At 43.3% G+C, this 14,027-nt stretch overlaps 1 protein-coding gene and 1 pseudogene across 1 annotated transcript; both read left to right on the top strand.

The window, feature by feature from the left end:
- Positions 1 to 1,220: 1,220 nt before the first annotated feature.
- LOC109138241 (histone H2B 1/2) lies at positions 1,221 to 1,647 on the top strand. Its single transcript, XM_027282547.1, is given in 7 exon segments — positions 1,221 to 1,251; positions 1,254 to 1,317; positions 1,319 to 1,428; positions 1,431 to 1,460; positions 1,463 to 1,509; positions 1,511 to 1,544; positions 1,547 to 1,647. Coding segments are annotated over 7 exon segments (417 nt in total).
- Positions 1,648 to 4,208: 2,561 nt separating this feature from the next.
- On the top strand, positions 4,209 to 6,291 carry LOC113746530 (histone H2B type 1-P-like; annotated as a pseudogene).
- Positions 6,292 to 14,027: the final 7,736 nt, after the last annotated feature.

Below are 14,027 nucleotides of genomic sequence, written 5' to 3'. Positions count from 1 at the left end.
GGCTTGAATTTGAGTCACTTTTTTGCACATTTAAAACAATATTTGAATTTAGAGATATTTAAATCTGAAGTTAAAGCTAAATGTTTCGGATGAAAAAGCTCGAGGAGGTCAGCATGTTTAGTGGCAAATAAAACCCATCTATCCAGGATGGACTCTTGGACATGGATTATCTGATAATCTAAATGTTTATATTTAACTTAGATTTATATTTACATTTGGATTTAATATTTAAAATACTCAGTTCACAAATATTTTCTAAATGTGCAAAGAAGTGACTCAAAAATTAACCAGTTTTTTTAAACACGTTTTTAGCTAAAGTGACAAGGTTGCTGTTATTTTCAGGCGAGAGCTTTACAACGGCACACCATAGGCAAAAAGGGCAACAAGAGTCCAAATACAGCAAAACACGCACGTTTTATAAGGTAAAGAAACCAGAAAATGCCGTGGGAAGCTCCTGTCATTTGTATCCGACTGAAGCCAATCTGAAACTGGATGTGTAATGACAGCAATGGTGTCCATCATGTGATGCACATTTGGCATACTTTTCCCATGAAGACTTCCACTGAGAAAGAAGTAGCTGTAAAATATTACAACCCCAGTCTGTTCACTTGTTTCAACCATCAGAACTTCCATCATGTAGTCTCTAGTGCACTTTCTCTAATCATATAGAAGAAGAAATCAGTGTATTTTTCAGGCCCCTAATTTAATTGTTTTGGCTTTATGCGCCACTGAGAAGCTTCCCCGACACAGTTTTCAATCTATATGCCCATTAGCCTGTTCTCACGCTATGTAACTTTGGGCTCAAGGTCCAGAGAAATCATAACGCCTTACAGTACTAAGCACGAGCACCAAATATAAACTGGATCTATCCTGCGGCGACAACAATATAATATGCGTAAGTTATTAAAGTAGGTGTATTACTTTATAACTTATTTTATAAGTCATTAAGGGATGAAGTGAAGATGCAGGTTTCAACTCAGATGCTTTGTAGTCTAATGTGTCTCACTAATGCAGTAACATGCGTGTGTGTGCTGTCGTTTGAATGGTTGTAAAAAAGAAGCTTCTGCTATTGGACGGTTCTTTAGAGTGACGCAGCTCTGTGATATAACATCAGCCAATCCCTACAAGCAACAGCACAGCCTCATTTGTATCAGAACATACATATCAAACGTTCTGAGGATGAACCGCTCACCATTTCAGAAAATATTATTGAAGCAAACATGCCTGAGGTAGCCAAAGCGCCTAAGAAGGGCTTAAGAAAGCCGTCTCTAAAGCCACCAAGACCGGCAAGAAGAGGAGACGCACCAGAAGGAGAGCTATGCTATTACGTGTACAAGGTCCTGAAGCAGGTCCACCCCGACACCGGGATCTCCTCCAAGGCTATGGGCATCATGAACTCCTTCGTGAGCGACATCTTTGAGCGCATCGCGAGAGGCCTCTCGTCTGCCACTACAACAAGCGCTCACCATCACCTCCAGGGAGATCCAGACCGCTGTCCGCCTCCTGCTGGCCCGGTGAGCTGGCCAAGCACGCCGTGTCTGAGGGAACAAGGCCGTCACCAAGTACACCAGCTCCAGTAAACTCGCTGTTTACAACACAAGGTCCTTTTCAGGACCACCCACCACTCAACTAAGAGCTGTATTCTAACAACGAATTTATAAAAGCCATGGTTCATTAACTCTAATTGACAACGTCATTACTCATTTACGTCACACTAGTACGCTTGCATCTTATTCATCTCCAAGCCGTAGGTTTTCCGACAGGTAGTGAAGTCTTATTAATTATGGGGTTACCTAGACTAGATTTATGTTAGTGATGGAAATTCTGGCTCTTTTTAGTGAGCCGGCTCTCGGCTTCCAAGTGGTTCATCTTTTTACCTTTTCTAATGAGACAAATTTGGCACTGTTTTTCTTGTGATTTGTATTTGAACACTATCACTTGAATTTCAATAATTTGCTGTAGCCAACTGCATTTACAGTTGTAAAATCCCTTGTAACTTCTGAAACCACCCAATGAATGCACTAACTGCTTGAAGAACCACCTGCTACACAAAGCAGATAGAAACACCTAAGCATAGAAACTTAGAATAGGACGGCTATTGATATTTTACACACACACACACACACCACACACACACACACACCACACCACACACACACACACCACAGTCCCGCAGGTATTTTCCGAAAGAGAAAAGTAAAAAGAAGAAAAAAAAAAGAACGGCTCACGGACGGACGGGAGCCAGGGCTCCCATCGTTCACTTAAAGAGTCGGCTCTTTGAACCGGCTCGTTCGCAACCGACACATCACTAATTTATGTCTCCATCATTAAACAGTTATCTGTCATATGTTGGGTTTAGTGTGGATATCACCTTTGTGATGTTTAATCATTTTTGTTTGTATGAGCAAGCACCTAAAGCTAACTATTTTGAAACAGAGGTACTTTGTAATGGTAATGAAATCAAAATGAATAACCCAGCCATACCCATTTAAGCATGCACGATAAATCGAAAAACACACTCTCTGAGTGATTATACACTAATGAAAACATACTATCAATGTCGTCAATTCTAATAGATCCCCCGAAATACTACACACGAACCAGTGTTGTACTGAGAACAAAATGTAAGTAGCACTACAGTGGCTAAATATAGTTTTTAATTAAAATTACTAAGTAAGCGAACAAGAAGGGGCTCGAGCGTGATCCCTGATGCAGTCCATCTCCACCTTGAACTCCTCTGTCCACACCTACAGCAACACCTCACCACTGTCTTACAGCCCTCATACAGGTCCTGCACCGCTCTAACATACTTCTCTGTCACTCCAGACATCATATCAATACCACAGTTCCCTCTGGGCACCCTGTCATAAGCTTTCTCCAGATCTACAAAGACACAGTGCAGCTCCCTCTGACCTTCTCTGTACTTCTCTTCAACATCCTCAAAGCAAATACTGCATCTGTAGTACTCTTTTTTTTTGGCATGAAACCATACTGCGGCTCACAAATGCTCACTTCTGCCCTTAGTCAGTCTTCAACTACTCTTTCCCATATTGTATAACACTTTAACTTTAACATTGTATGGCTCATCAGCTTTATTCCTCTGTAGTTGCCACACCGCTCACATCTCCCTTGTTCTTAAAATGGGCACCATCACCTTCTCTTCCATTCCTCTGGTGTCTTCTCACAATCTAAGATCCTGTTGAACAACCCAGTCAAAAAATGTACTGCCATTTCTCCTAGACACTTCCATACCTCCACGGGTATATCATCAAGACCGAGTGCCTTTCCACTCTTCATCCTCTTCAATGCCCTCCTCACTTCATCCTACTAATCTTTGCTACTTCCTGTCCACAACAGTCACCTCCTGCCTCATTCTCTCCATTTTCCTCATTCATCAACTCTTCAAAGTACTCTTTCCACTTCCCATAACACTACTGGCACCTGTCAGTACATTTCACCCTACTTAATCACCCTAGCCCTGCACGTCCTTCCCATCTCTGTCTCTCTGCCTTGCCAACCTGTATAGATCAGTCTCTCCCTCCTTACGTCCAACCTAGCAACAAGTCATCGTAAGCCCTTGTTTGACCTTTGCATTTCAACTCTCACCTATGCTGCATCTCTCTGTACTCCTGTCTACTGTCCAGTCCCTGTGTCCCACCTCTTCTTAGCTAACCTCTTTCTCTGTACACACTCCTTCACCTCTCATTCCACCCAAGCCTCCTTATCTACTTTCCTTCAGATGACACACCAAGTACACTCCTACCTGTCTCCCTGATCACATTAGCTGTAGTTGTCTAGTCGTTTGGAAGCACTCCTGACCACCAGAGCCTGTCTCAACTCCTTCCTAAAAGTCATGCAACACTCTTCCTTTTTCAGCTTCCACCATTTCGTCCTCTGCTCGCCTTTGCCCTCTTTATCTTCCTCATCATCAGCATCATCCACACACCACCATCCTATGCTGTCTGGCTATACCACACACTTTGCCATACTTTGCAGTCACTGATCTCCTTCAGATTACACCGTCTACACAAGATGTAGTCACCTGTGTGCTCCTACCTCCACTCTTAAGGTCACCCTATGTTCCTGCCTCTTCTGAAAGAAAGTATTAACTACAGCCATTTCCCTTTGGCAAAATCAACCACCTGCGTTCCCTCCTGGATACAAAACCTGCCCATCACCTCCTCATCATCTCTGTTTCCTGCACCAACATGTCCATTAAAGTCTGCACCAATAACAACTCTTTCACCTCTAGGGATGCTCTGCATCACTTCATCAAGGTCCAACCAGAATGTCCTCTCTCCTCCAGCTCACATCCTACCTGTGGAGCATACTCACTAACAACATTGAACATCACACCTTCAGTTCTAGCTTCAGACTCATCACTCTATCTGACACTCTTTTTACCTTCAGGACACTCCTAATAAACTCCTCCTTCAAGATAAAACTTTTTACTTTTAGTGCTGTTTATGTTTACTCTTAATTGTGAATGTTTCCAGATGTCATTTCATTTTAGAAGCACCCAGTAGTTCATTTTTTTTTTAATCAGCTGCTAATCTGGGGATTAGTTTGTTGTCTACAGATTTTTTCTGTGTCTTTTCCTTTTCACGGGCTGAGCTTTATGGTGCTATAAAGCTTTATGCTCTAGAGTTGTATTTGTGTGACTTTATTGCCCGGCCTTCTGTTTGTTTGTTTTTTTGGCTGGTGTTGGGTTAGTTGACAGTTTTTCTCAATTGCTAAACACAAAACCCATTGGCTGAACAAAGTTCTCATTGCCTGAACGCAATTGTGCAGTCTGTTGTTCAATACCTTAAACCATTCACATGGTAAAACACAATTTGCAGATCTCACTTACACTTTTCACTGACTCTAAACACATCTCATTTTCAAAACACATTTTGCACTCTAACGCACATGTCATTGTTATGGAAATTTTCCTCTGCTGCGTCGTGAAGAAATGAAAGAGACTTGCCTGCTGACAAGGTTTTTTATTTTCATTGCAAAGAAAAGGTCAGTTCAACATGCGAGCAGTGAAAGATGGGAGAAAAGACCCCGAATATAGGGACACCTGGATATTTATATCTGAGGGGCACTCCTTACAATCCCTTTGTCTGCTCAAAGAGACGTCCATCAGGACGGCCCTTCTGTCTGTTGTAGGTATTGGCCCATCCATCCCCGCCGAAACTATGTGGAGGACAAAGTGCGTATGCGAGGTGGGGATGAGGGGAAGAGGGCAAGATTTTTTGTCCCTTTTAGTATGTATACTGTATAGCCTACAGTACTGTACAATAAACACATTGTATGGCCTATATGAATGTGAAATTTGTTTTGAGATGAAAAATGTACTCCCTGAGAACTATATGTTTTGTACAATGTGTTTTCTATATTTTTGGTGTATTGATTACTGACTGCTTGATAGTGTATATCATTTTGATGGCTTTGTTTACGTTTGAGACAGTGTTTGTTCAGCACACGAAAAACAGTTTTGAGAGGAAGTTTGATTGCAAGAGGAGTCAGAGGTTTTGTAATGCTGATTGAAGATGAGGTCCTATCTATCTATCTATCTATCTATCTATCTACTACTATCTATCTATCTATCTATCTATATCTATCTATCTATCTACTATCTATCTATCTATCTATCTATCTATCTATCTATCTATCTATCTATCTATCTATCTATCTATCTATTACATCTATCTATATCTGCTGAACCTTCACAAGCACGGCAGTTCAGGCGTAGGGTCGTGACAGATGGTAGTTGACGCATGCGTCTTATGCACAACTCAGCCAATCGTAGGCGAGCAACGACAGCCCATTTGCCTCAAGACATAAAAAAAAGCGTTCCGAGGCCATGAATAACTCAGTGAAGCAAACATGCTGAGACAGTCAAAGCGCCGAAGAAGGGCTCCAAGAAAGCTCCTAAAGCCACAAGACCGGTAAGAAGAGGAGACGCACCAGGAAAGAGCTATCTATCTACGTGTACAAGGTCCTGAAGCAGGTCCACCCCGACACCGGGATTCCTCCCAAGGCTATGGGCATCATGAACTCCTTCGTGAGCGACATCTTTGAGCGCATCGCCGAGAGAGGCCCTCTCGTCTGGCTCACTACAACAAGCGCTCTACCATCACCTCCAGGGAGATCCAGACGCTGTCCGCCTCCTGCTGCCCGGTGAGCTGGCCAAGCACGCCGTGTCGAGGGAACCAAGGCAGTCACCAAGTACACCAGCTCCAAGTAAACTCGCTGTTTACCGCGACAACACAAAGGCCCTTTTCAGGACCACCCACCATTTCAACTAAGGGCTTATTCTAACAATGAAACCACAAAGCCATCATTATTAAGAATGATCTAATAAATGACATCGCACTATGTTCTTGCATTTCATTGTTCATCTCTAGCCATAATTGAGTAGGGTTTCTGACACATAAGTAAAGTCTATTAGGTTACCTAGACAGTTTTATAGTTACACTTGGTGTGTGAACCATCTTTGTATGAGCAAGCATCTGAAGCTTAAGTAATTTAATTAGGGGTGCTTTGTAATACTGAAGTTAAATTCAGTGATTAATTGCCTGAATGAGAACATAAGGTGCATCAAGTAAACTGGTACAATTTGTAAGTGTAACTTTAAAATATTAAATATTGTGGGTTGATGAAAGCAAGGATGTTAGGAATAGCTTATGTTGCAGGCCTCTCGGCTTCTAAAAATTGGGAGTTTTTTGTTGGAAAACAAGTACATGAAAATTATCACCATAAACAAATTCAGGTGGGTGCTTATGCAATTTATTTTATAGTTCATATCTTTATGATTTAACTTTTGACAAAAGGAAATGCAGAGATTAGATATACATTTTCTTCTCAGGTCTCTGAAAATTGACTCAACATGTTTTCATTTCTAAACTTAATATGTATTATATCGTTTTACAATTCTGTCTAAATGCACTACAAGTACTATTCGGGCAGGAGGAGTGTGCATTTAATTTACTAATTGATCCACTGATGAGACTATTTGAACTGAAATCTGAATTTGTTTAAAATTTAGTCCTCAGCGAAGAAATGTTCACGCACCATAAGCCTCGGCCATCCTCAGTGTGTTTACTGGCTACCAGAATAACTTCTGTTTGCTGTCTGGGTCATTTTTGGATCAAACTTTTTATTTTATACTTTAATTTATCTCATCCCTGAAAAGAAACGCTGAGTTACCCTGAGTTTTTTAACAAGTGTAAATCCTCAATTTAACATCCGGCGTATTTTGTTGTGCATACACGATGAAGCTTTTAATAGCAGCATAATAAATTGTGAAACATAGTAACTGTATATTAATTTATCCGTATATAATTATTAACAGCTTATTTGTATTAAATAATAATCCTAGCAGAAGAAATGTTCGCAGCCACGATGAGCAGCTCTGATATGAAGTCTGGCACCATAAGCCCGGCCATCCTCATGTGTTTGCTGCTACCAGAATAACTTCAGTTTATTACAAGTGATCGTCACAGATGGTTGTTTTACTTTGAGTCTCTGAACAACATGTGGGGCAGCTGGAAAACGACTTTGATGGAGCTCTGATGATCTAAAAACATTTTAGGAGAGAAATGATGTGAAAAGTCGCCGCGCAGAGCTGGTCACACGGGAATGTGTGAGGTTTGGAGGCCCCCAAACAAAATGGCAGAGAGCATCAGAGCTCTACATGACCTGAACATGAAGAGACACAAGTCGCGCTATCGGCCCCTTCGCTGTAGCCTTCAGCTCTTCTCCCACATTTAGTTTAGAGTGTTTTACGATGAGGAGAAAACACAAGTGGCACGGCGTTCAGACTGCACAGAGAGCCACGGGCTGGGTTGAGTCTCCACGGTTCTCATGTGTTTGTTAAGTGCAGCCTCGCTGCTCTGAGCTCTCCAAAGCCAGTCACACCTTGTGTTGTCCTATGATACGAACGGAAGACAAGATGGCAGAAGTAACCCAGCTCCAGCCGCCGCTCGGCTAAAGCGGCCAGAAGAAGCGACCAACCGAAGAAGGCTGCCCCAGCGTCAGAGACCTCATCGTCAAGTCTGTGTCCGCATCCAAGGACGCAGCGGCGTGTCTCTGGCCGCCGTCAGAAGGCTCTGGCTGCCGGAGTTTACGATGTGGACAAGAACAAGGCCCGCGTTAAGTCGCCATCAGGCTCTGGTCGCTAAGGGACTCTGTCCAGACAAGGGCACCGGGCATCCGGCTCCTCAAGATGAACAAGGCGGCTGCTGAGCCCAAGCCAAAGCCGGCCAAAACCTCCTAAAGCCAGAGCCGAAGCAAGAAAAAAAAAGCGAAAAAGGGGTATAAAAGGCAGCAAGAAAGAAAAAGAACCGACACCAAGAGCCCAAGCAGCAGCAGCAAAAGCGGCAGCCAAGAATCCCCAAGAAGCCAGAGCCCGCAGCGCCAAAAGCAGCTAGAGCCCAAGAAGCCCACAGAGCCCAAGAAAGTGACCGCAAAAGGCCCTCGCCAATAAGCTCCCTAAAAGGCCCAGCCAAAGCCAAGAAGGCAGCACCCAAGAAGAAGTGAGCTGTCCTCAATCAAAACCAATGTCCTCACAAAAAACGGCTCTTTTAAGAGCCAACCCATCATTCACAAGAGTTTATTCCAGAATACTTGATAAGTGAAGCACATTGTGGTGTTACTTAATTAGGAGGGTGTGGTGTGAGTACACATATTATATATATACACACACACATATATACACACACACACACACACACACCACCACACATATATATATATAATATTATATATATATATATATATATATTATAATATATATGGGGGAAAAATGGTTAACTGCTTTATACAATTATTTTCAAAAAAAAATTCTTGGAGGCACAGAGAATAATAAGAGTTTATTATTCAGTTTACTGTAACTGCTGATATTTTACGGAATGGCTGGGATGTTGTGGAAAACTCAGGATCAATTATAACATCTGTTATACCTGAAACGGTAAACGGCATTTTATTCAATGTTAGCAATGACTCCTAATGTCAACTGACATGCATGCCATGAAAAAAGAGTCATTTAGTGTCATTGATGAGTCAAGGAAAAAAAAAAGTCTTTATTTCCTTTATATTTAAAATGTCCTGTCAAAAGGAAAGTTAAATAACACAATCAGTACAGAATTAATATCAGGTTACTCATTGATATTGGGTGGCTGCAGCACATTGTTAAACTTTTCCTGGCATTTTCAGTTTTTGTTGTAAATTTAATTTTGTCTATTTCACCTCTATCAAAGAGGCTTGCTTTTTCTTATTGACCAGTGGGGATACCCAGCTTAGTGAGATCGTTAACCAGGCCGTTTTTTTCTCTTGTTTTGGTAGTGCTTCTTGTTGTTGTGACGACTTGCCATCTGAGTTGTTAAAGTCACCTGAATCCTGGTGTGGACGACTGTCGTCACAAAGGTGTGAATCGTTGTTCAGTATCCTGGAAGGGGATGAAGGACAGGGTGATTGGCTATCTCTGAGGCCTCCTCCTCTGTTGAAAGATAAATTGGTGTACGAGGGTGCGTGGTTAGGTTCCTGGTTTTAACCTCAGCTGGGGCCATTCTGTGTGGAATTTGCATGGCATCCAGTATGTCTGTGTGGGTTTCTTTTGAGTCCACAGTCCAAAGGACATGCAGATAATAGGTGAATTGTGAGAATGTGAACATGTTTGGCCTCTGTGTAGTGCGAATGAACGCGGATTAAAAGTAGCAGCTAATATAGCCAAAACAATGTGAAGTAGCATTTAATTGCAGCATTATGTTATATTATGGCTTACTGTTATTCGTCACATTCTGTCATGAGGCAGTTGAAGGAGTGATGCGGACTGTGAGTTGTGAGAATATAATACTGTTGTACTCCAGTGGATCACCTGACGGTACAGCTTGAACTCAGGTGGAGTAGGGCTGCTGTCCAGTAGGGGTAGTGGGCTTGTTAGAGATGCATGGTGGGCACACAGACTGAACTGCAGATGCATGTAATGTAATGACTGTAAGAGAAATACTGACATGCAGGTTAACCTAGTAACTTACTCCCAAGCGTTGCAGATCCTTTTTTGTTTTTCGTTTTGTGTTCGTTTTTGTGTCCCCGGCACCCCTAATTTGCGACTGCAGAGGTTGCTAGGTGGGAGGGGGGCGGGGGATAGCCGACCTCGGGGCGGCCGCCTACGTGAGGGCGCACGAGCGCCCGGAAAAAAAAAAACTGCCAGTTTTCTATACCGCTCATCAAGAGCGCGGAGAATGCGCCCGGTGCCCCCCCGCGGCCGACCCGGCGTCCCTAACTTGCGACTGCAGAGGTTGGCGAGGTGGAGGGGGGGCGGGGATAACTGATCTCAGGCGGCAGGAGGCCAACACAAACTGCTTCAAAGAAATATTGTGTTTCATTCCTAGATTAACATAGGACCCTATATCTACATTAATTATGGGTTATGTGAAAATGGTAATAAAAAAAAAAAGGGGTTCAGTTATCTACGTGACTACGTGACTCCGTGACGGTTGATTGAACGGGTGAACGACGGTAAGGTACAGTGGTTAATGACGAGTGTAATGTCGAGTCATTATCTTCATAATGGACGAAAGTAAAAAACAAGTAGAGCTACAGTGCCCAGTTCAAAAAGAAAAAGAAGGAGGAGAAACGGGCCAAGATAAAGTATGCATATTTCTGCGAGTGACAGTAAGGGACATCAGCTATAGCTGGTTTATAGCCTCTTGCCAATATGTTGCTATTAGCCACAGAAGATGACTGTATTTTGGTCACTTATTTTGGCTGAACTACACACTATTTTGACGAATCATGTATGCAACTAATTCACCCATAGGCAATCTAGTCCTGTGTTTGCAAAACAAGTGCAATTTAATAGACTGTGGAATGTTTTATTACTGTACACTTATGCTAACTTAAACAACTCTAATATACATTGACATGACATTTTGTAAGCTACATGTGATATAGCTTTTTAAATCATTTGTGGTGTTATGCTAGTTTATAGATAACAAATGTATTAAAATGTGGCATCATGGTAATTTTAATTGGCTATCTGATGCATGTGATGTGAGTGTGATCTAACTTACAATTGTATTTCAGGGGCACTTCTGAAATATTTTGGAGCTGGAGCACCACTGGCCAAAAATGAGGAGCCAGGTGCTTCCAAAAAAGACAGCACCCAGACATGGCCAGGGAGTCTGATGAGGGCCATCTACCTCCTCAGCCACATGTTCCTTACATGATTTCTCAGGTGTGTGTATACTGAGAGTGTGTGGGGGGTATGTGGGCATTTTTGCATGTTTTTTTTTACTTTTGTAACCTATAAATGCTGTGAATGACATGTATACAATGACAATATCATTTTCTCTTTATTAGAAATGCCTCAACACGAAACCCTCCCAACCCGGTGCCTGAAGAGAGACCCCTCTCTACGGACCCTGCAAACTGGCCTTCAGTTCCGACTGACAGAAATTCGGACACAGCTGGTTGGCAGAGGACCAAGTGAGGTACCTGCTGACTTTGTTTTTCCAAGGATTAGTTGGATGGAAGAAGTTGCCATCACCAATATTTCAAAAGACATTAGTTAATGGTGAAAAGATTCCCAGACGCTGGTTAGTCCTATCGGAGAAAAACAACAGCCTTTCTGCTTCTGCGCAAACTCTTTTTCTAAATGAGAAGAAACAAAGCAATTAACAGCTCAGGCCTGAAGACTGGAAACATGCAAGTTCGCTGCTCACTCTCACGACAACGAGTACAGAACACCTCAACCCATGAAATAGGGAAAGAACGGTCAGTCGAGAAAAAAGGGGAAACAAGGGACAACCAGAGATGGCACGTCTAGAGGCTGAGAAGAGAGGATGGAGAGCAGTGTTGACCAACCGGTTTGACTGCGATTGTTCAGTCTCTTGCAGTGCGAAATCTGGCACAAGGGGAAGTACAGAAACATTGTTCACGCCATCTAATGCGAACTGATGGCACAGTTTGACCCAGTAATGAAGGAGCACCATAACCGGGTCCAAAAAAGTGTCTCTGGTCACACCACTACCTCAGATCACAGAATACAGAACGAAACTGGTTAATTTGATGAGCAGCAAGATAATTTTTGAAATTGTGAGGACATCAAGCAGGCAAAATATTTCTCATTATTCTTGATGCACCCAGACATCAGCCAGCACCCACAACAGCGTCGGTTGTATTCGTGTGTGTCACTGATCACGAGATGAGAAGCCCTGCATAAAGGAAAAAAAAAAAAAAAAAAAAACATTTCATGGGTTTCTTGAGGCAAGGATTCAACAGGCGCATTTGGCATCTCCAGGTTGAAGAGACTAGATTATTCAGAGTCCCTTTTGAGGACTGCAGAGGACAGGCTTACGACAATGGAGGCAACATGAAAGGGAAAAATAAGGTGTTAAGCCAGGCTTCTACAAATGAACGACAAGAGCTCTTTTGTGCCATGTGGGGCCATACCTGATTTGGTTGTGGCCGAGGCGTCTAAGCTTCCCTGATGCCTTAATTATTTTGGCATCTTGCACAAGCGTTTCCCCTGTTTTTCAGCCTCCACGCAGAGATGGGCCATTGAAAAACATGTGGGCATCCTTTGAAATGTGGACTGACACAAGTGGGAGAAGTAAAGTTTTACGAGTGTTGAAGCCCCTGATATATGAGGCAGCTAGCATGTTGCGAGAGGCACTGATTGAGGTGAGAGATCACCTAAAGACCCCATCATTAAGGTTGAGGCCCAGTCCTTGTCGGAGAGGTGGGATCTCCGCTTCAGCATCTGTACAGTGGGGTTGGGTACGACACTTGACCAGAACACGATGTGAGCAAGTTGATCATGTCTCCCAGCCAGGGCCGTTAAACTATTGCCGAGGCCCGTGGCAGACACCACCCGAGGCCCCGCCTCTTATTAAAAGCCAACAGATACAAACAAGATGACCAATATACGGTTAAAAGGTAGTCGAACAAGTTAACAAGGAATTAAATAATGACGCTGGAAGCAGGTATTGTAATTATATAGAACCTTTTATACGTTTTTTTTTTTTTTTAATGACAGTGACAGACAGGAGAGCGCCTTTGAACAAGAACGATGCTGAACCATATAACGCTCTGTCTTTATACTTTTAAAAACTTGAAGAGAAAAAAAGGCATTTCAAAGTGACTTTAATAGATCGCAGCGAGGGGCGCCTCTGCTACGTACGAAACCCCGAACCTAATCAGGTCGTCTGCAGGGATTTAGCACGCAGGTTCTCCACAAACATGCGGTGTCGAGATAGGAGGGGGCGACATCATCCGCCGCGCCCCAGCCTGTAACGACGGCTGCTGTCACCGACCGAGGCGGTTTATCCGGGGCCAACCGAGATCCGCGGCGCTATGGTTCGTGACGTCTAGGCGGGATTCGGACTAGAGGCGTTCAGTACATAATCACACAGATGGTCTCTTCAGCACCATTGGCTCTCAGCCAGCACATACACCAAATGTCTGAACCTGCGGTGTCCTCTCGTACTGGGCAGGATTACTATTGCAACAACACATCATCAGTAGGGTAAAACTAACCTGTCTCACGACGGGCCGAAACCCAGCTCACGGTTACCTATTAGTGGGTGAACAATCCAACGCTTGGTGAATTCTGGCTTCACATGATGGAAGAGCCGACATCGAAGGATCAAAAGCGACGTCGCTATAACTCTTGGCCGCCACAAGCCAGTTATCCCTGTTTAACGTTCTGACACCTCCTGCTTAAAACCCAAAAAGTCAGAAGGATCGTGAGGCCCAGCTTCACGGTCTGTATGCATACTGAAATCAGATCAACGGCTTGTGCCCTTCTGCTCCACGAGGTTTCTGTCCTCCCTGAGCTCGCCTAGGACACCTGCGTTAACCGTTTGACAGGTGTACCGCCGTCAAACCCTCACCTGCCACTGGTCCCCGGAGCGACATCACAGGTGGGATTGGATTACGATGCGACATGTACATAGTATGACAGACAACAGATCATCGAATTGATTCTGATCAGAAGTGATAAATAGCGTTCATATTTCCCCCCGGGATCGCTC

The sequence above is a fragment of the Larimichthys crocea genome, chromosome X (assembly GCF_000972845.2).
Source record: "Larimichthys crocea isolate SSNF chromosome X, L_crocea_2.0, whole genome shotgun sequence".
NCBI classification, from domain to species: Eukaryota; Metazoa; Chordata; class Actinopteri; family Sciaenidae; genus Larimichthys; species Larimichthys crocea.
The sequence above is the reverse complement of the archived record's forward strand: the minus strand, read 5'-3'. Positions and strand labels throughout refer to the sequence as shown.